General features: G+C 38.0%; 1 protein-coding gene across 1 annotated transcript; it reads right to left on the reverse strand.

The window, feature by feature from the left end:
* Positions 1-15,698: 15,698 nt before the first annotated feature.
* On the reverse strand, positions 15,699-16,996 carry LOC115950023. Its single transcript, XM_031067277.1, has 3 exons — positions 16,892-16,996; positions 16,658-16,792; positions 15,699-16,100 (listed from the first exon to the last, which is right to left on the reverse strand). Exons 1-3 carry the CDS (start codon positions 16,994-16,996, stop codon positions 15,699-15,701), a joined length of 642 nt encoding a protein of 213 aa, XP_030923137.1.
* Between the last annotated feature and the right edge of the window lie 5,695 nt (positions 16,997-22,691).

Genomic DNA, 22,691 nt, shown 5'->3' on the forward strand with positions numbered 1-22,691 from the left:
AGAAGACAAACTAGGCGAAGTTTAGGGCCTGATTTATAGGATTGTGACACAATCCACATATAAATAAATTGGGGGCCCAAATATTAACACTTGAGCAATCTTTGGTGACCATAGCCCCCATATGCGCATAGCCTCGATTATGTCATACAAAACCTCACCCTCATTGGGGAAATCTCTTCCTGTCTTGTCGAAAAACCAGTCGCTGTCATCTTCACTCCAATAGTTAATCGCTCCATCATCTCCTTCCTCTTCTTCTTCATCTTGAGTCAGCACAAGGTTTTGATCGTCATCTAAAGAAGGATCCAAGTGGTGTTCAAGCATAAAGTGAGCTAAGGTGACTTGAGTTGCCCCTATCGTCGAGGTCTATTCCGGCTAGCCATGATCTTCCCAAGATCCTACATCCCCTGATTCAAAGAAGTCATTGACATGGGCTCTCTTGAAAGTCCTTGCTCTGGGAGTGCTCTTTAGTTGCAACATGAATTCGGGTAGGAGTAGGCAAACCTTTCCTTCTATCATCATTCGATTGATGTCTTCTTGAGTTAGCTTGCTTCTTTCATAATCAGCCTTGTCCCCTTCATCCCATTTTTCTCCTTCCTTTAGTTCATCTTCTTCTATCTTGGAGAGGTGGCTTATTACATTCTCAAGGACTTCACCTTGTGCCTCCACACGCTTGAGTAGCTTTTGCATGAGGGCTTCTTCACTTGAAGTGTTCATCCTTTCTTCTTGAAAGGTTTCTTCTTGGAATGTCTCGCCTTCCATTGAACTTTGAATCAGAATGGGGACTTAATTTAGGTCTTGGTGGTGCAATGATGCCTGAAAAGAAGTCCTATTTTTCATTTAAGTCCATGTCCCAATTAAAAGATTCCTTTTATTTTTAGATGTTTTTAGAAAGTCTTTAAATCCATTTTAATGAAGGCCCAATTACAAAGTCACTCACTTTCCTCTCATGAACCATGCCCCTTGTTTTATTGGGCTTTGGTCCATTTACAATAATACTCTCATCTTACTCTCATGGGCTTTCATTAGAATGTACGTAGAGATTTTCAACCCTTTGTCTCAAACATGGGCTTACAATATATTCATCACCTTTGGGCTCTTCTCTTTTCATTATTATTATTATTATTATTATTATTATTATTTGAAGTGGCACTCCTTTAGCTAGAATATATTGTAGCCTTCCTCTCAAGGTCCATGAAGTTCTCATCATTTTGGGCCTAGGCATACAACAAAAAGGCCCATGATTAGGGAAATTCATATTGACTTTATAGGATTTTGGATGCTAAGTCCATAGCATACTTGTTATCTTAGACCCAAAGTCCTCTTTTTCAAAAGGGCTTTTTGATTTGGGCTTATGATAGCAATTAGACTATGATCTTCTGAACCTTTCAAGTTAAGATATACCTTTGGATTTAGGGATAAGCCTCTTATAGGTGAGGACTTCTTTTCTTTTATCCCAATTGTCTTAGGGTATGCCATAACTTTAGGTTCATCCTTCTATTTTTTTACATATTTTATTTATCCTTTTAGAATTAGCTGATTACAAGATATATGGTTGAACAAACAAGAGATATATAAAGGGTGTCCTCTTTTGGTAGGATCTAGGATCTCTCTAACTATGGGTAAGCTCCTTAAGGCTAAAGGGATAGATAAGTAGTTCACTCACAACTAGGTGGACCATGAATCCAATCGAGGACCTAAATGGACCTTGGTGGATTGGTGGCAAACTTTGGACCTTGGTGGATTGGTGGAAAACTTTTAACGTACTCAAAACCCATCATAGACAATGACATCGATTGTGAGTTGGTGGGATGAACTTTGAAAGACTTAGGCCCAAATGGAGCCTTCCATCTTCCCACTCATCACCAACCGAGGTAAAGGGACAATAGAACCAAGTGAATGTTTGTAAAAACAAGTATTGAATAATCCTTTATTAAGGTTAAGATATAAGACACATAGGAATTAAACTCACTATCCCCAGCGGAGTTGCCACTATGGACACAATGAGGAGTCGCCACCTAGGTTTTGCAATGATCTAGGAACCACATATATAGCATCCTCTCGAGGAAGGACCATTGATTTTACTACCAAAGATATGAGTTCAGAGTTAAGGTACGGTCTTGGGAAGGTGTTAGGCACCCAAAACCGCCCAATCCTAAGGTTGGCTTTCTCTCATTGTGTTTTATGTCTTAACCCTATTGAAGACATATTCAATATTGTATCTATACTCACATGCATGCTAGCATTCATCTAACAATCAACATGACATCAAACATCCCTAATCATACATCTATCATGCTTGTTAAATCAACCTAACATTCATCTAGCATAGCATGACATAGACCCTAACATGTTACTATCATACATGTTATTCACCTAACATTCATCTAGCATACTTCTCATCACACCATATTAGATCATTCAAGGGAGCAACATGTGAATGCGTGTTCATCTTTATCACCGTGGCATCCTCTAATTGGTTGGGACTATAAGGCTAGCAAGCTAACCTTGTAGTCACGAACTACCTAAGAATTTCCCCTATGATTAAAGCACTATAGCACATTAGACTTGATTATTCCTTTTTTGCCATCTGTTTTAGCTTCCCTTAATTTCCGATCTTGTTGAGACTTTTATTTTGTAAACAAGAACATGAACTGTTTAGCTCACAATATAGTTTGATTGGCTGCGTATTGTAAATGGGATGAGTCTCCAAACATCTCATCTCTTCCTGATTGAGTCTCTTTCCTAGGTTCTATAGAGATGGTTTTGAGCCAAATGACACAGGTCCTGGCGTGGGGTCAATTCTCCTTAGATCTACAGCTAAATTTACGTAGAAATAAAATAAGAACTTGTCTGTGTATATATGGTGCTATTTAATTGATTTATTAATGATGTATAAACGACTACAGTATGATTACTAACTGTTTGGCTTTGGGAATATATACCAAGAGATATGTCCATTTCAGGATACATTTTACTTTACATGCTAATTACAGTTGGCTTAGAGCTTCAATTATTGCTTGGAGTATCTTTTTCCTTTCTCTTTTCAGAATCTTTCATATTTTATTAGCCACTCAGATGAGTTGAGGGCGGTTCAATTGACAGCACCATGTGATGTGATACACTTTTATGGTATTTTTTTAACATGAAAGGGTTCGCAAATTTATGCGAACTTTTTTTCTTTTTTGGTAAAGAATTTTATGCATACTTATTACACTGAATAAAAGGGCAAAAATGGCCCATTAGCATTAATTTTTGAAATATTTAGCAACAGAGCACTGTTTCGGAAATAATTAGGTAAATACCACTTTTTCCGAAAACGCCGCTATAGGGCCCGAAAACGTCACTATAGGGCTTAAAAAACGCCACTATAGGACCCCTTGAAACTGTTAAAAATTTTGCAGGAAAACGCCGCTATAGGGCCCAAAAACGTCACTATAGGGCTTAAAAACGCCACTATAGGGCCCCTTGAAACTGTTATGGGACTTAAAAATTTTGCAGGAAAACGCCGCTATAGGGCCCAAAAACGTCATTATAGGGCTTAAAAACGCCACTATAGGGCCCCTTGAACCTGTTATGGGACTTATAAATTTTTTTTTCAGGAAAACGCCGCTATAGGCCCGAAAAAGTGGTAGATTGCTATATAGTTCGGAAACAGTGTTTCTGAGCAAATTATTTCCAAAATTGATGGTAATGGGCCATTTTTGCCGAATAAAAGGATATACACTATTTGATTGGATCCACGTTTGCGGGTGTCTGCGTTTTCACTTTTCAGAGGTTTTTTTTTTTTTTTTTTTTTTTTTTTTTGCGTTTTAGGGAGACAATTATCACTATTTACACACTGTAACAGCACTGTTAATAGGACCCACAACCACTTTATTCAAAAAAAAAATATTAAAAATGGGTCTCACAGTACTATTCACACATTTAAAAATTATTTTGCTACAGTGTTTTCAGTTTCAGCAAAAATAAGTTGTATCAAAACGAACCCATATTGCTCCACTTTAGTTTTCATTTTTGCCCTCTATTTTTTTTTATCAGAGAAAAAAAGAGTCACACCGACACGTGTGTGATCATTGATATACTAACATACACCATACAATGTAAAAAATAAACTAATTTTTTGAAGGTAAAATAAAAATAAAAATAAAAATATACATACAATTATATATATATATATATATATATATATATATATATATAAAAGCCTCGTATCATCAATCATTCATAATGTATGTTTTTTTTAAGTGGCTGTGATTTTTATTATTTTTGAACTTTAAGGGTCTATATGGCTAGAGTGAAACAAAGAAGATAGAAAATAGAGAAAAGAAAAAGTAAAAAAGAAAACTAATTTTATAGGTGTTTGATTGAAGAAAATAGAAGGATGGAAAATTCGTAAAATCAGGTTTTTTCTCCCTTGGCCCATCAAAATTCTATCTCTCTAATTTGGAGAGAAAATAGAAGGAAGATGAATGGTTGTAGTCAATAGTTGAACTAGTCCTCCCACTTACATAAACCTAATTGTTGCTTTTTCATTTTTTTTTTTTTTTGGGGTTTAGTATGCTGGGCTTGGACATTTTCAGTTTTCTTTTTTCCCCCTTCCTGGACACGTGAGGCTTTTTCACCTCTCTTCTCTTTTTTCTTTTCTTTTCTTTTCTTTTCTTTTTTTTTTTTTTTTTTTTTTTTTTTTTTTTTTTTTTTGCATGAGGTTTTGTTCTATTTATTTTCTTATTTTCTTTCTTTCTTTCTTTCTATTTATTTTTTGGGGTTTAACTAGACGTGTTTTTTTTAAATTTTTTTTTCTAGGCATGATATTTCTTTTTTAATAAATTTGAGTGATTGTCTTTTTTTTTTTTGTTATTTGACGCTTTGTTTTAATTGAGTATATTTTTTGAATAAGGGCATATGAGTAAATTTATACAATTTTTTTTTTAATTCATCCCTTTACTTTTCCATCCATAACCAAACACAAATAAGAGAAACTAAGGGCCTTTTTAGAATATAGTTTTTTTTTGTTTTGCAATCCATAAAATGGTGGGTCTCACACTTGAATTTATTGTTGGCTATATTTTCTAAATTAAGTTTTCAAAAAACTGTATCATATTTTCCAATGATATAGTTGTAAATAAATTGAAAACAGTGGACCCTACATATTTGTCCAAACTCTTTATCTTTTTTTTATTTTATTTTTTTTTTATGGGAATTCTTTTATCTCTTAAATTAAGTAGCTTATTTTTATCATAAAAAGAAGGGTAATTCTACCGTACCCCCCAAAAAAGAGGGGGGGGTACGGTATCCACTAGTAGGAATGACAACGGGTCGGGTTCAGAACGGGTTTTCTTATACCCGAACCCAACCTGCGGGTCTGTCCCGAAAACCCGAACCTGGCCCGTTTACTAAATGGGTTTTTTTTCCAACCCCATACCCGCCTTGTCGGGCCCCATGGGCACAACGGGCCCCGTTAACAACACAAATCACAGCAACACAAACAACAAAATCTAAGGAAATCTCAAACCAAAATCCACCATACCCATTGATTCACAGAATCCAAATACATTTGAAATCAAAATCCAAACCAAAGCACATGCAAGCAACAACATCAGATCTTAAAAACCAAATCTAAATCCCCAAACCCAAGAGAAAAGAACTGAAGAAAGTGAATAAACCATGGTTTTGTTCATGGTGGCAGCGGCGTTGAGATGATCAAGGTTCGACCATGGGCTTTACGAGCAAAACCATGATGGCAGTGACGCTAAGATGATCAAGGTTTGGCCATGGGCTTTACGAGCAAAACCACGGTGGCAACGGCACTGAGATGATCAAGGTTCAGCCATGGAAGCTTTGAGGGAGGTTCGACCATGGAAGCTTTGAGGGGGAGTGAGGGTCTAAGAATTAGTTTGACAGGTGAGGAGTAGGAGATGAGAGGCGGCTGCTGAGGAAAGTTTGAGAATAGGGTTAGGAATTTAGGTTAGAATAAGTTTTGATATATATATATATATATATGAGGTTTTTTTGGTAAATTACATTTAAACGGGTCGGGCCTGGGTCGGGTATCATAAAAACCCACACCCGACCTGAACCCGCTTCGGTTTTAATTTTAAAAACCTAGACCCGACCCTATTGTTTCACGGGTTGGGTCGGGTCGGGTCGGGTACCCATGGGTCGGGTAAAACTCGCCATGCCTATCCACTAGTAGGTAACTTGCTATACCAAGTTTCATTCTTCTCACATTTGATCCATCCTCACATTGTGCAGTTCCAATATCACATGTAATAGGTTTTTTTTTTTTTTTTTTTTTTTATCACATTCTGTAGTTCCAAAAAGAATTCCCACACTTCAAATTTGAAACTTATCATTTAAAAAAAAAAGTACATGATGAGCTCTATTCCCTCATTATTATCAACAAAAAAAAAAAAAAAAAAAAAAAAAAAAACAACGTAATCTACAAATTCTACACGTTACTTTTTGTAAATATATATTTTTTTAAATCTCAAAAATAGAAATGGTCTCCGGAACAATTATTTTTTGTTTTTAGTATTTTGAATTTTTTTTTTTAAATGAGAGTCAAACACATATAATATATAAATTATTATCTGAAAACAAAAAACAAAAAATTGAAACAAAAAATGTCAATTTTTTGAAAATTGTTTTTATATTGTTTTGAAAACATAAACAAAACCCTCCTACCAATCAAACCCTAAAATTTTTTCTATCCTCCCACTTTTCTATCTCTTCTCAATTTTCTATCATCCCACTTTTTCATCCCTCCTTCCAAATGGACTCTAAGGGGCTAATTTAATGTTTTATTTTTTTATTTTTTTTATTCAGTTTATTTTGGATTCAAAATCTCTGGTTAGCATTTTGGGTCATCCCCAAATGGATTTGATCTTTGTTGTAATTATTTACTAGAAGAATAGTCAGGAGACCCTCGTTAATTAGCAAAATTATCATGCATTGGCTGATTGGCTTGTAGTCATGGATTCAAAATCTTTCTTTCTTTTATTAGTAAGTAATTAAGTCAATCTTGAGTTAAGCTATAAGAAGATGTTGTTGCATCATGTTTAACAGACCTATTCTCACATGTATGGGCAGAGCCAAAGGGGCGAGAGGGGGCAAAACAAATCCTCCGACTCCTAAATTAAAAATCCTCAAATATACTAATATTTAGTAACCTTCTTAAAACTCAAATGCTTTGCCCCCTCTCAGCCTAAAAATAAAAAAGGAAGTCCCCAGTTAGTGTGTGTTTGGATACCAATAAAAAATTAAAATTATTTTACCATTCATTAGCTCCATTGCACTTTTTGGTAATATTCATGGGCCCCACTGTACTATTTCAACTAACTTTTACCTTTATCTACAGTACTTTTAACATTAAGTTTTCAGTTTCAGCAAAATAAGCAGTATCTAAATAGACCCTAAGTAGAGAATTGTCTTGTTACTGAAAATAAGGGGAAAAAAAAGTTCATTGACACGATAAAACACCAAAGACTCAAAGCTTAGTGTTTAATGTTTAGCATTTTCACTATTCACGTAATTTTGGCACTTGTTTAGGAAAGAAAATGAATCATTGAACTTTTTACGGCACTTGTATATCGTTGTTGTTGTTGTTGTTTATTTCCCCAACATTTCAGTTTATAGGCCTTATATTTTACTATATATATATATATAAATATATATATATATATATATATTTTTTTTTTTAAAATCCTACCTAATGTTCTTATACTGTACTAAAACAATAATAGAAAATGAAAGGTTGAATTCTACATTTATTTTAAAAGCAAACATGGTAGAGTGATATGTATACAATTTTGCAGGAATATTGCTACACTTTTGATGATGCCGAAAAATCGTCAATAAGTCACACAATCCTCACGTGCTTAAGACAACACCTGCACAACACAGAACAAGAAGATCTTAGGAGAGTACTGGTGTAGTATCGGCCAAAGATCCTCCGAAAGTTAAGTTAGAAAACTTTCACAACTCTAGAGTGCCAGAACTGGAGGAAATTATGCGTACCTTGTTTATGAGGGCTTGGTGATTTTTATAGTAGTGTAGAATCAACTTCTATTTCTAGAGCAAAAAGATCTTCGCCTTATGGAAAAGATTCTAATAAATGTTCGTATTTTGCAGGATTCATTCCATATGGGGGGTCTCTATTGACCAGGGGCTATGATAGGGTGCAAGGTATTTCCATTTAGGATTCCTTGGAGTTCACTCGAGCCATATGGGTGCCACGTGGCCATGGTATCCGTCATTCTCGGGCCCATGTACACAGAATCTGTCCATATAGGGGGACCCTCCGTCACGTGATCTTATCTGTCCAGTACCTCAATTCGTCTTCTTATTTTTGATAACCCATTAATTCTATACTGTCTGGTTTATTTGAATCGATCCGTCAACCCTAATTTTGTCATCTTTAGTTGCCCCCTCACTTCATGGGTCCGTCACCCTTTTTTATGGATGGACCCGTGAAGTGACGATCTAACTCAAGCCCAGGGAAACGTGCTCTGATTGACAGGTTAGCCTAGGGCCATAAATGCCGTAGGTACATGTGGCACATTTTTAATGGTCAATTACTCAAACTGAAGTGTCCCTTCATCTTCCATGCCATTACCTCTATATATACATGCTCCTTTACCCCCATTTTCACTTTCTGCAACCCCCATTTTCACTTTCTACAACCAATATACAACCAGAACGCTACCATCCTCTTTACCAAATTGTCATATCGTCTACTTCGTGTTATCGTCTACTTGGTGCTCCGTCAGCCATACCTTTTTTTGTTGCCTTCTCCGCTTTGCTCAATCAGTAAGTATTCGTTACCTTATATTGAATTTCCTTTGTCATTTATTTAAAATTTTCCCACCCATCGTCTATGTAGACCGTTTGCGTCTTAGGGTTTATCCGTCATGTGTAGGTGACAAATGTCTAGTGTGTCGAGTGAACAGTCGTTTGTCCGCAAGGGGGCAGGCTACAATGAGGTGTATCCATTAGGTCAAGACAACCTCGGCACCTCTTCTGATGAAAAGGTCTCGTATGCCAACTCACCTTCCATGAAGGATGATGATTTAGACATAGACGGATCAGAAAGTGATTCAAATGAAGACATAGGAAATGATGAGCCCCCATCTAGTCTGTCATAGGCCTTGATGGATTCAGGGAGTTCATTATGCTCCCGTTGTGGACGATAAATGATTTCAACTCGTCTATCAAACAACAACACTTTAACACACTTAGGGAGAAGTATTAGATACTTGTCAACATTCCAATGCGTCTACCCTTTAAATGTGAAAAATGTTACTACAAAGGTGTAAAAGACGTCGATTTGTATGAGAAAATGCTGAAAGCAGGACTTAGGTTTCCTTTAAGTTCTCTTCACTATCGTCTTCTCCAGTATCTTGGATTGGTCGTCACCTAAATCTCTCAGAACACCTGGAGAGTATTTTTGGGCACAGAAGTGCTATACGGGGTGATGACCGATGGTGCATGAAGGATGACGGTGGAAGAGGTCTTCCATTGCTACCGTCCATCTGAAATCACTTAGTCAAAAGGGATGTACATTTTCGTGCCAAGGAGCCCGTTGCTTAGGCTAGTGTGCGACACTCCCAACACCAACAGGAACTGGAAGAGTCACTATTTCTTTATCCAAGGTGACGAATGGATGTGTCACCCTGATGACGAAGAGTACATGTCTGTGGACAAAACCTGGGGTATTATGCCCCCGTCTAGTATGTATCTGTTTGTATTGGGTTTTTACTTGTTTACTTTATTTGATATTCTAACCGTCTCCTATTGCAGCTTGGGATTGTCCAAAAGTCACACTTGAGGAGTGGAGCTTCTTGGAGAAGATTTTCACAACTACCAAGCTGTCCGAGAGGTCATGGACTAAACTCGTCACCTTGGATGCCCTCCACTGGTATTGTGATGGTCCTGAACCAAAAGAGGCTGCCCGTTGCTATGAAAAACAAGTTCGAAACGTAAGTTCGTTGCCCAATACCCAGATTTCTTTCTTTGCTTTCAAGTTATAACTTCTTATACCAGTCTGTTTGTATGCAGAAATGGAGCAAAGTAGGAGAAGAGCTTACATCAAGCAGCAAGCTACTGTTAAGAAGAAATAGGAGGGGAGCTTACCTTCTAAGGTGACGGGTCAGGCTAACCCGTCAACAAAAAGGAAGCCTTTTGAAAAGGTGGACCGTCCACCCAAAAAGCCAAAGGTGGTGATGGGGCCGATTGTTGGTGAGACCCCAGACACTAGCAAGCTACCCCCTAAACTTGGCCCTGGTAGGGGGAAGGGCTTGATGAAGGGTGCTGACCCCGTCGTGGAAAATGCCCTGTCCTCCTCCGTGAAGACTCAGGGTATGCCCTCAAGCAGTTGTCATCCATTATCAAGGACAACGATGACTATGAAGACTTGGGAAATCATGCCACTGAGGCCATGCGGGAGAAGGTTGAGGCGAGGGATGTCGAGTTGAGGGAGCTGATGGTTTGGAAGGAAGTTCAGGTCAATAAGCTGGATTTGACCAAGCAGCTCTTGAAGGAGTCGGAGGCGCAAGATGAGGCACTAAAGAAGATCCTTAAGGATAAGGAGGCAGAGATCTCAGAGGCAAAGCGTCACCTCTGTCAGGCTAAGGAGGAAGTAGTGTGAGATTACCATGACTCTGACGCCCTTCTGAAGGAGCTTGGGGGGTCCTTTGCTAATGGTTTTAACGACTGCTTTCGTCAGGTCAAAGCTTTCTTCCTTGACCTGGATCTTTCTCATGTTTCCATCGATGCCCAAGCTCAAACTCCTGCCAAGCCCGTCTACTCCAAAGGAACCGACGAGCTCTTCGCCGATAAGACCAACCTTGACCCTCAAGTTAACGGGGATGCTGCTCAGGTTGACTAAGAAAAATCTGTCAAGGATGCTGCTTGTCACCTTGAAGGGGATCATATCGTGGAGGAGAAGGCTGAAGATACCCTTGCCGTCTAGTCGTAGTTTTTTCTTTTTTACTTGTAAATTTCTAACTTTTGATCTTTTGAGGGAACTGTACCCATTTTCTTCTGTTGACTCAAGATGTAAACATTTGCCTTCTTGTGGGCTTTTATCCATTATCTTTATTTATCCATTGTTTATATTTGTTTATTTATATGTTGCTTTCTATTTCCAAACTTTGAGACATGTTCTTGCTTGTCAATTTAAGGAACTAATTATTCAAGAACTTAGCATACCCATCCACCTATATTTCCTTATGGACTTCACAATATTCATGTTACCCGTTGGGGTGGGCCCGTCTACTTATGGATCTGACCCTCTTTTGATCAATCCTCCTTGATGACCCCGTCCTATTATGACTTTGATCATCCTTTAGGACGAACCCATCCATCTTGTGGATTTATAAATTTGACTCACCCTTTGAGATGAACCCGTCCACTTATGTGGACTTAATTTGTACTTATCCTGTGGGATGAACCTTGTCCACTTATGGACTTTATACAATCTTAGATCACCCCCTAGGGTGAATTCATCCACTTATAGATTAGTTTTTAGCTCAATCTTTGGTGAACCTGTCCACTTGTGGACTTATAATCTTAGATCACTCCCTAGGATGAACCTGTCCATCTTATGGACTTCATAATCTTAGATTACCCTTAGGATGAACCCGTACACTTATAGATTAGTTTTTAGCTCAATCTTTGGTGAACTTGTCCACTTGGGGACTTAATAATCTTAGATCACCCCTTAGGATGAATCCTTCATAATCTTAGATCACCCTTAGGATGAACCCGTCCATTTATGGAGTAATTTTCAGCATATTTTTTGGCGATTTCGTCCACTTATGGACTAGTTTTCAGCTTACTCTTTGGTGAATCTGTCCACTTATAGACTGAATATAATCTTAGATCACCCCTTAGGATGGACCGTCCACTATGGGCAAGTAGGAAATTGGTTGTAGACAGGGTTTTGTAGAGATGCACATATATTTATGAAAAAAAAACTCCTTTTATTATGTGATAAATATGTGTAGATAATTGTTCTAAAAAATAAAAATAAAAAGAAAACTACCGTTCGAGCTTAAAAGTGCTGTAAATAGCAAAAATTGATTAAAAGGAAATAAACTAGAAATGAGGAGTGTCGTCGTCTTTGCTACTGTCTACTAGTAGTACTTCTTTAGGTGCTCTGTGTTCCAAGGGTGATACAGCTTTTGCCCATCTAGTGTCTCTAGGTGGTAGGTCCCCTTCCTGTGCCATGATGCAATTCTGTATGGTCCTTCCCAGTTAGGTCCAAGCTTCCCCTGGAAGGTGTCTGTTGTGGCGCCCATCACCTTTCTTAAGATAAGATCTCCAACTTGGAAGTCTTTGTGTCTGACTTTGGAGTTGTAGTGCTTGGCCATGAGGTTTTGGTACTGTGCTAATCTTTGCTCGACAGTTGCTCTAACCTCATCTATCAGATCAAGTTGTAGGCGCATTGCTTCATCATTCCTACTCTCGTCATAGTTTCCTACTCTGTAGCTTGTGAGTACTAATTTGGCTAGGATGATTGCCTCGCTTCCATGTGCCAAATGAAATGGTGTCTCTCTTGTAGGCATCCTTGCAGTCGTCCTATAAACCCATAAAATGCTTGGTAATTCTTCAGGCCATATCCCTTTTACCCCCTCGAGCCGAGTTTTGATGATTTTGAGCAAGGATCGGTTCGTAACCTCAACTTGTCCGTTGGCTTGAGGGTGGGTGGGTGATGAGCAGTGATTCTTGTTCCCTAGTTGTGAACAAAAGTCTCTGAACGTGTCATTGTCAAACTATTTCCCATTGTCTGAGACTAGTACTCTAGGTATATTGTACCTGTAGATGATGTTTCTCCAGACAAAGCTTAGCACATTCTTCTCAGTGATGGTAGCTAAAGCTTCGGCTTCTACCCATTTGGTAAAGTAGTCTATATTGACCACCAGGAATTTTAGTTGTCGAATTACTATTGGGAACGGACCCATGATGTCCAATCCCCACTACGCGAAAGGCCATGGGGCCGATAATGGAATGAGTTCTTCCATTCGCTGCCAGATGAGGTTGGTAAACCTCTGGCACTTGTCACACGCTTTGACATAAGCAATGGCGTTCTTCTGCATGGTAGACCAATAGTATCCTGCTCGGATGAGTTTGTACACTAACAAACATGACCCGGAATGGTTCCCACAGACTCCTTCGTGAACTTCCCGCATGACATAGTCTGCCTCTTTGGGGATGAGACACCTCAGGTGCGGTCGGGAGAAGCCCCTTTTGTATAGAACATCTTTGATTAGAATGAAATGCGCTGCTTGAACCTTCAACCTCCTTGTAGCCTTTTTTTCGTCAGATAATATGCCGTCCCTTAGGTAGGAGATTATTAGTGTCGTCCAATAGTTCTCAACATATTTCCCATACACTGATGCCATCTATTAATGGTGAGATTTGAACGAAGAATAGTACTTGACTGGGAATGGACATAGGCTCTGCTGATGCTGCTTTGGCAAGACAGTCAGCGTGCTCGTTCTCCACCCTTGGGATTTGAACAAACCTTGTTTGAAGGTTGCTTACCCGATTCTTTACCTGCTCAAGGTACTTTTTCATCCGTTCGCCTTTGCACTCATAGTCGCCATTCACTTGGCTGATGACTACCTGAGAGTCGTAGTACACTACCACATCCGTGGCTTCTTCTGCTTTTGCCAGATCTAGCTTTGCTATTAAGACTTCATACTCTGCCTCGTTATTTATCGTAGGGAAATTGAGTCGGATCATGCATTTGACCTCGTCACCTTTTAGGCTATGGATTACCACACCAACTTTGCCTGCTTGTCTGGTGGACGATCCATCCGTGTGGATACTCCATTAAGGGACCTCTCTTGACCCCTGGCCTTCTATGTGCGTGAATTCTGCAATGAAGTCAGCGATAACTTGCCTCTTTATGGCCATGCGGGGGCGATAATGTACATCAGACTCGCTTAATTCAATTGCCCACAGCGCCATCCATCCGGCTGCCTCGGGGCTACTCATTGCTCGTTGTAGAGGTTTGTCCTTTAGAACAATCACCGCATGCACTTAAAAGTAAGGTTTGAGTTTGTAGGCTGCTGTTATCAGGGCAAAAGCTAGCTTTTCCATTGGTGGGACCTTTTCTTCTGCACTCCGGAGTGCTCGGCTTGTGAAGTATACGGGCTTTTGAACTCCGTCCTCTTCTCTGACTAAAGCTACACTAACAGCGGCTGGGGAAACAACTAGGTATAGGAACAATTCTTCTCCTGGTTTAGTAATGGCGGGGAAGAAAGATATCTCTTCAGTTCCTCAAATGCTTGCTGACACTCGGTTGTCCATTCAAAGGACTTCTTAAATGTGCAGAAGAAAGGCAGGCACTTATCCGTTGCTTTTGAGATGAACTTGTTTAGTGCGACTATCTTACCGTTCAAACTTTACACCTCTTTGATGGTTTTTGGCGCAGCTAGATCCATTATGGCCGGTATTTTATCTGGGTTGACCTTAATACCCCTTTGTGATACCATGAACCCTAGGAACTTCTCGGCGGTCACTCTGAACGTGCACTTGCTTGGGTTCAGCTTCATGTTATAAGACCGAAGGGTGTCGAAGGTCTCTTGGAGGTCGTTCAAGTGGTCGTCCTCCTATATGCTTTTTACCAACATGTCGTCCACATAAACTTGCACATTCCTCCCAATCTGATGTGTGAACATTTTATTCATCAGCCTTGGATACGTAGCACTTGCATTCTTAAGTCCGAATGGCATCACTTTGTAACAGAAAAGACCCTGGCTGGTGACAAATGAAGTCTTCTCTTGATCGGCCTCGTCCAACTTGATCTAGTTGTAACTAGAGAAAGCGTCCATGAAACTTAGTAGCAAGTGTCTTGTTGTTAAGTCCACCAAGATGTCAATCCGCAGTAGAAGATAGCTGTCCTTGGGGCAAGCCCTGTTTAGGTCTGTGAAGTCCATGCACGTCCTTCACTTTCCGTTGGCTTTCTTGACCATCACCACGTTGGCTTGCCAGTCGGGGTAGTACATTTCTTGGATGAAGTCTACTTCCTTTAATTTGCGAACCTCTTCTACTATGGCCTTGTCGCACTCTTGCGTGATCACCTGCTTTTTCTGACAGATGGGAGAGAAGGGGGGTGACATGTTTAACCTGTGGACTATGATGGATGGATCAATTTCGGGCATGTCCTCATGACTCCAGGTGAACACGTCCTAGTTTTCCCTTGGAAATGTCGTCAATGCTTGACGGACTAGCGGGCTAGATAGAATGTCGATCTTAGTTGTTCGTTCAGGCCTGAAGTCATCAAGGAGTACTTCTTCCAATCCTTCCACTGGTTCTGCCACCGTCCGTTGTTCTTCTATAAACATAGTATGCAAATGATTGTCCATTTTTAACATAGCAATGTAGCATTCACGCGCCGCTACTTGATCTCCTCGTACCTCTCCTACACCGTACTCCGTGGGGAACTTAATTATCAAATGATATGTTGAAGTTACAGCCTTCCACGAATTCAAAGTAGGACGACCCAATATGGCATTGTAAGAGGATGAATAGTCAACAACCAGGAACGTGACATCCCTAGTGATCTGTTGTGGGTAATCTTTGACTGTTATGGACAAAGTGACTGCTTCTAGGGGTTGTGCCATTATTCCTCCGAATCTGACAAGTGGCGCGTTAACTAGAATCAGTCGTTCCATATCAATCCTTATCTGCTAGAATGCTGGGTAGTAGATGATGTCGGCAGAGCTCCCATTATCCATAAGGACTTGGTGGGTGTTGTAGTCTCCCACCCGAATGCTAACTACGAGCGCATCGTCGTGAGAGTGGTGGAGACGCTTGGCATCTTTCTCTGTAAACTCAATGACAGGCTTGTCAATCCGTGCCATCTTTGGGACGAATCTCATCAACTGGACGTTCTGAACCATCCGTAGGTAGGTTTTCCGTGCCTTCTTGGATGAGCCAGATGCTGTGGTTCCTCCTACAATCATCCTTATGTCTCCTAGTGGGGGTCTGGGATGCTCGTTTTCTCTTCGGGTAGGTGGTTCTTGGGGCTGGTCCCTCCTTTCCTTATCGATGAACCTTTGCAACTTCCCTTGCCTGATAAGAGCTTCTATCTGCTGCTTTAGGTCATAGCAGTCAAATGTGTCATGACCGTGGTCATGGTGGAAATAACAGTACTTGTCTCTGGACCTTTTGCTAGGGTCTCCTTTCAACTTATTAGGGAATCAAGGCTCCTTCGTCCTTGATCTGCATTAGGACTTGATCAATTAGGGTGTTCAGCGAGGTGAAGCTTGCAAATCTTCCGGTAGAAGGCTTAGAGCATCTATCTCCCGTCCTTGCTATCTTTCGCCCCCTGTCTTAGCGTGATTCCTCATGTCTTTCTCTCTTCTTGGGCTTCTCTTCGCGAGCCAACAGTGCGTCTTTCGCGTTCATGTACTTAGTAGCCTTGTAGAGTATATTTGACATAGTTTTTGGAATGTTTTTGTATAAAGAAAATAGAAACTTACCCTTCCGTAGCCCATTCATGAATGCGGCCACAAGTATCTTATCTTCTCGTTGCTTAATGCTCATCAGGCATGCAGTGGACTTCTTATACCTGTGTCCCTCGATAAAGTGTGAGGCAAACCGGGCGCCTAACTCCTTAAAGGTACCAATGGAGTTAGGTGTCAACCTGTTGAACCAAACCCTTTAGCGTAGTGGGGAAGGCCCTGCACATGATCTCGTTCGCCATTCCTTGCAGGTGCATCAGTGTCTTGAAAGACTCTAGGTGATCTAGTGGATCCTTAAATCCGTTATAGCTCTCCACCTATGGCATACAGAATTTCAGTGGATGGGGGAATAAAGTGACGGATGCCGTGAATGGTGAATCAGTTCAATGGACCAAGTCATCGAGGTCGCTAGACACCCGTCCTCTAATGGCGTTCATCATGAAGTCCATCCGTTCCTTCATCATCTGCATCTCCGCGACCATATGAGGTGGAACTACATCTGCGGCGGATGGACGGCTCATGTCTTGTCACTCTGGTCTGCTTAGGGCGTTGCTACCTTCTGGCCCTTCTTGGTCCCTTCTCTCAGCACTGGTGCCTTCTTGATCCTCCTCCTGAGTATTAAGCCTCGCATTCTTCTAGCGCAGCTGCTCTTCTAGATCATGGTTTTGCTTGGTGAGGCATTCTACGACAGCAGTGAGAGTTTGAACCTGTCTCTCGAGTATGGTGGTGTGTAGTTTGTCTCCTTGAACATTGTTGGTGGTTGCCATTGAGCGAGTAAGCACCATGCAACTCTTTGTTTGGGAAGCGATAGTATGGCTTACAAGTCATGCGTTCCTACAGACAGCGCCAACTGATGATTCCGAAAAATCATTAGTAAGTCACACAATCCTCACATACTCAAGACAACACCTGCACAACACAGAACAAGAAGACCGTAGGAGAGTACTGGTGTGGTATCGGCTAAAGACCCTCCTAAGGTTAAGATAGAAAACTTTCACAACTCTAAAGTACCAGAGCTGGGGGGAAATTATGCGTACCTTGTTTATGAGGGCTTGGTGATTTTTATAGTAGTGTAGAACTAACTTCTATTTCTTGAGCAAAAAGATCTTTTCCTTATGGAAAAGATTCTAATAAATGTTCGTATTTTGCGGGATTCTTTCCATATAGGGTCTCTATTGACCAGGGGCTATCCTAGGATGCAAGATATTTCCATTTAGGATTCCTTGGAGTTCACTTAAGCCATGTGAGTGCCACGTGGCCATGGTATCCATTAGCCTTGGGCCCATGTACACAGAATCCGTCCGTATAGGGGGGACCCTTTGTCATGTGATCTTATCCGTCTAGTACCTCAATTCGTCGTCTTATTTTTGATAACCCATTAATTCTGTATTGTCCAGTTTATTTGAATCGATCCGTCAACCCTAATTTTATCCTCTTCAACTCTTAATACTTATTTTCTCAATTTAATTTATGGAACCAAATTAGATGCCTAAATTTTATATATTAAGATTTTCTCTTAATTTTATTTTTAGTAACTATGAATTGGTTATTTTTGTTTTTTATTTTTATTTTAATGATATGAAATATACTTATTGAAACTATAGAGAATCTTGAGCATAATAATGAGAGTTCAAATTGAATTATAAATGAACTTGTATCGAGGTAGATTATCGTTTTTGTTTATATTAGATTTTATATAATAATTATAGTTGTTTTCAATTTTTTATTTATTTTGTCATTAATATTGATGAATATTGTTTTGATTTTTTTTTTTTTTTGATATTGTCTTTCAATCTTGCTCCCTCTAGACTAAAATCGTAGCTCCGCTACTATGACGTATCGATGAAATTATTCACTAGTCAAATAAATTAACATAACCTTAAAGTTTCACATATCCTAAATTTTACTTTAATTGTTTATCCAAATAATTATATTTTAACTAACATTTGAACGGAAAAGAATAGTGTGTGCATATTTTAAGAATAAAGGGTTCTAAATTAGATTCTTTTAGATTCTAAAATTTGAGTATAATTTTGCATCATGTGTCCCATCTAATTTTTAAATTTGTGTCAAGTAAATTATAGGATGCAAAACCCGAAGAGTCCAATAGTAATGAATCTTTAAAAACACCAATCATATCTACTAAAAAAAAATTTCTCAAAAAAAAAAAAAAAATCCACTCAAAAAATATCACCACACTAATAATCTCACAAGGTGCCCGTGCATCTTCTAACTCTAAGGATATGCCTCGTGAATTTTTTTCTTCCTAGCTTACTCTTAGAGCAATTCCATGGAGGTCATGCCAAATACTCACTAACATCTTATGTTTCATTTTCATGTGCAAAAGGTTTAGTTTTATTCTAATTCATGTTTGGTTGGACTTTTTACGAGGTAATGAATTACTTCTCTTCGTTGTTCTCCTCCTACAATTAATAATGCATTCCTTACGATAGTAAATAGTTGAAAACAAATATTTTAGCCTTTTGAATTTTAGTTTTTTTTTTTTTTTTTTTGGTTTCCAATATAACATATTTTGTGTAGCTATTAAGATAGCACAATAAAAATTCAAATTAGTTTTAATTGTAGTCTAATTTTTTGCCACATGTCCAATCTAATTTTTAATTTTAATTTTGTTGCTGAGTGCCCAATTTATAATACTCAACATGAAAATTAAGATGACTATTTCACTCAGCTAAGTAAGACAACTTTCATCATCACTTTTTTAGAAAGTGACTATTTCACTCAGCTAAGTAAGACAACTTTCATCATCACTTTTTTAGAAAGTTTCTGTGTGTAAGCACATGTTACAACCTATTATTTTTTTAGTTTGTAGTCTCTAATGAGTAACGAGTCCTTAATTTCTTGAATGTCCAAATTAAAATTTTACAAAAACCCTTGAAAACATACGAAGGTACGTGAATCTAGCAAATTTGAAGAGGTGAAACCCATTCAAATATCATTAATATATTGTATAAAACATTTAGACTGAAGATGCATATATAAAACATTTTTTTACATGAAAAAAAAGAAAGAGGTGGACATAATCTGTATATATATATATAACCGAAACCTCTGAAACTCCCACAATTTTTCACATCAACACAATATTTAAAAAATAAAAAATAAAATTAAAAACTCTTTTCACTTAAAAAAAAAAAACCCGGATACTTATTTAAAAAAAAAAAAAAAAAAAAAAAAAAACCTAGCTTAACCTGATTCCTCTCTTTCAAACCTTACACATTCAAATTTCAAATGCTTTCTCTTCCCTTCCGATTATGCTTTTCCTTCTCCTTCGACAAGTTCAGCTGTTCTCTCTTTCTTTCTTAAAACCAAAAACCGTTCAGTTCTTTTTTCGTCAATGGCAGAGAGAGAAAGAGATTTGAGGGCTGCCACCATGTCAAACCATCACCCCACCTTCAGCCTAGCCTCCACCCATATACCGTTGGAACCGCTACAGTGCAAGTATTTTTAGACAAGAAAAATTAGTGTTAAATATGATTCAAGTTTTGTTATTTTGGGTTAAGTGTCTTATTGGGTTGATGGTCTTTAATTTAGGCATTTGGGTTATTGGTTTTAATTACAAATGAAAAGAAGGCGAGAATGGGTTTTTTCAGTATTGCTTTCTTTTGAATTGTATGTACTAGTTGATTTTTCTGATTGATTATGTTGAATTTTGGTCTGTGTATGTGGTTCAAATTTGAGAAAATTTTTAGTTGAAATTTCAGATATAGTAGGTTTGGATAGATTAGTGGTTGATTAGAGTTTAAATTTCGTGTTTTTGATGACCAAGTTTATGGATACCCAAATTTGTTTTTATTTTTTATGGATAACCAAGTTTGTAATTTTTTAGGGATATTTCTGGGTTTTGCATGTTGGATTATATTCTCAAAATTTTAATTAAGCTTCTATTTAGGTGTTGAGGAGAGAAAAACAGTGAAGCACAAGTAAATGGAAGCTCAATCAGTTGTGAAGGGTCTTTTTAGATACATTGGTGAATTGTGAGTTTTGCTTTGTTTATTAATTTGTCAATTGTGGATTACCTTATAGGTTTTGGTAGATAATTTGTCAATTGTGGAATGAACTATATCTTTGCTGTTAATTTTTTTTCTAATAAATGTTTCCTTAATGCTCTTTCTACTGCAAGTGCCTGCTACTGTATGAATCCATATCTTGAGCAGGAAAATTAAAGAAGAAATCCCAACCTTTATGAGATTTTTTACCCCAGTTATGTGTTGGATAATTTTGTGATTTTGAAATTTATGCTGATAAGTCTGTTTTGTATTCTAGAGTTGATTGAATTGTAGTTTTAGCTGTGTTTCTCTTTGTATTTGTAATTGAGTTTGTGCACACGCTTATATAAGTCTTTGGGTTTGGAACACTTATATAGTTCTTGCTTATCAAATAAATATTTGACTTTTGACAATAATATTTTTTGAAGTGAGTCACATCTTCAATATTTTAAATAGATATTAAAATGGCGATAATCAATTTGAATATAAATATATATATATATATATATATATATATATATATATTGTGGAAACTGAGCCATGGGTTTGAATTTGTTTAGTGGAAATTGAGCGAAATTGATGTGGAGTACGTTGGTTCTGGTGGAGTTATCAGCTTGCTTTCATCACACAACATTCTTGATAATTTTAGTGAAATTGGTGTGGAGTACGTTGAGGTTAGACATTTCTATATTTTTCAGATTGTGTGTTGCAGCACAATCTAAATTTTATATGTTGAGGATGCTATGCTACCCTAGCCTATTGTGTGTCTAAGACTGCTTCATTAGGTAGGGGGAATGCTATCCCTGTAGTGTAGCACATAGTCATATCGGGATCCATAACTTTTCCCAAATCATATATAAAATTGGATATAATTTATAGAATTTGCTTTTTGTGGAGTAATCTCTCTCTCTCTCTCTCTCTCTTGAAAATGATATGCACCATTTATAAGGTCAGCCTTTTTATTATGGCTCAGTGTAAATCACAAACCCCATGTAGCTATAGGTATTATGACAATGTACAACAATGGAGATGACAATGGGAGAGAGATTTTCCAAAGATTATATTGAAATTTTATTGTTTAATAGATTGTGGTGATTATTTATGGAACCAATTCTTTTTACGTAAATAATTGTATTAGAGAGTACTTATTATTGTCACTATCCAAAATAATTTGTGCATCATGTATCTTAAAGAGCTTAATTGGCATCATAAATAAAACTGTCTTTTTAATATATATGTGAAGACTTTTGAATATCATGGTCATAATTTCAAACCCATTGCTAAGGAGAGCTTAGTGTTTCAACAAGCCCTGGTGGTTAGTCAGCTAATTGATTCCATGAGTTTCATAAAAATCTGCACTACACTGCACTGTTTTAAACTTTCTGCACTGCACTATTTCTCTTTTATTAATGTTTCTTGAATGTTGGCTGAAAATTGAATTCTTACTGTTTTGCAGGTAGGGATTTGGAATTTTGTTATCTGGGTTATTTGGTAATACAACTACAAGATGAGGACAATCAATTTGTTATCTAGATTCTTACTGTTTTGCAGGTAGGGATTTTCAATTCAATTTTTTTGGATTTAATTTTGTGAATTCTTATCTAGGTTCATGTATGGATGCCAATGTCTGAATTCAGTTTTGATTTTGAAATTTATGTTGATGTTAGGGGTATTCCTGTTTTTGTTTTGTATTCTAGATTTAATTGAATTGTAGTGTAAATGAGTCTTTGGGTTTGGAACAATTCTTGCTTATCACATAATTAAGCTTTGTCACTTCAAGCATCATGGAAGGTTAATCGATAGTAGATGCACAAGATCAATTTTCACATCATGTATACCCTCTGATTTGTTGCTCTCTGAGTTGATCTTTCTCATCAACCAGTGGGAAGTCTTCCTTCTCAATAGTAAACAACATATCTGATTCTTCATCAGGTTGACTTTTACGTTTGAAGTTTGTATTGTGTGTAGCACAAAAAAGATACAAAAAGAGTAATTATTTTACGTCAATTTGGTTTGTATTACTTGATGGATGCAATCAGGCTGAGACAAACAAGTTTTGCTGTTGACAGCTTAGGTGACATGGGGGAGGCATTGCTTACTTGAGTGGCAATGCTTCTGCTCTGTCCCTATGTTGATACTATTTCATGTGATGGAGATCAATAATGATTATTCTAATGAAGCCACAAATGTCATTGCAGAAAATTTT

The sequence above is a fragment of the Quercus lobata genome, chromosome 6 (genome assembly GCF_001633185.2).
Source record: "Quercus lobata isolate SW786 chromosome 6, ValleyOak3.0 Primary Assembly, whole genome shotgun sequence".
NCBI classification, from domain to species: Eukaryota; Viridiplantae; Streptophyta; class Magnoliopsida; order Fagales; family Fagaceae; genus Quercus; species Quercus lobata.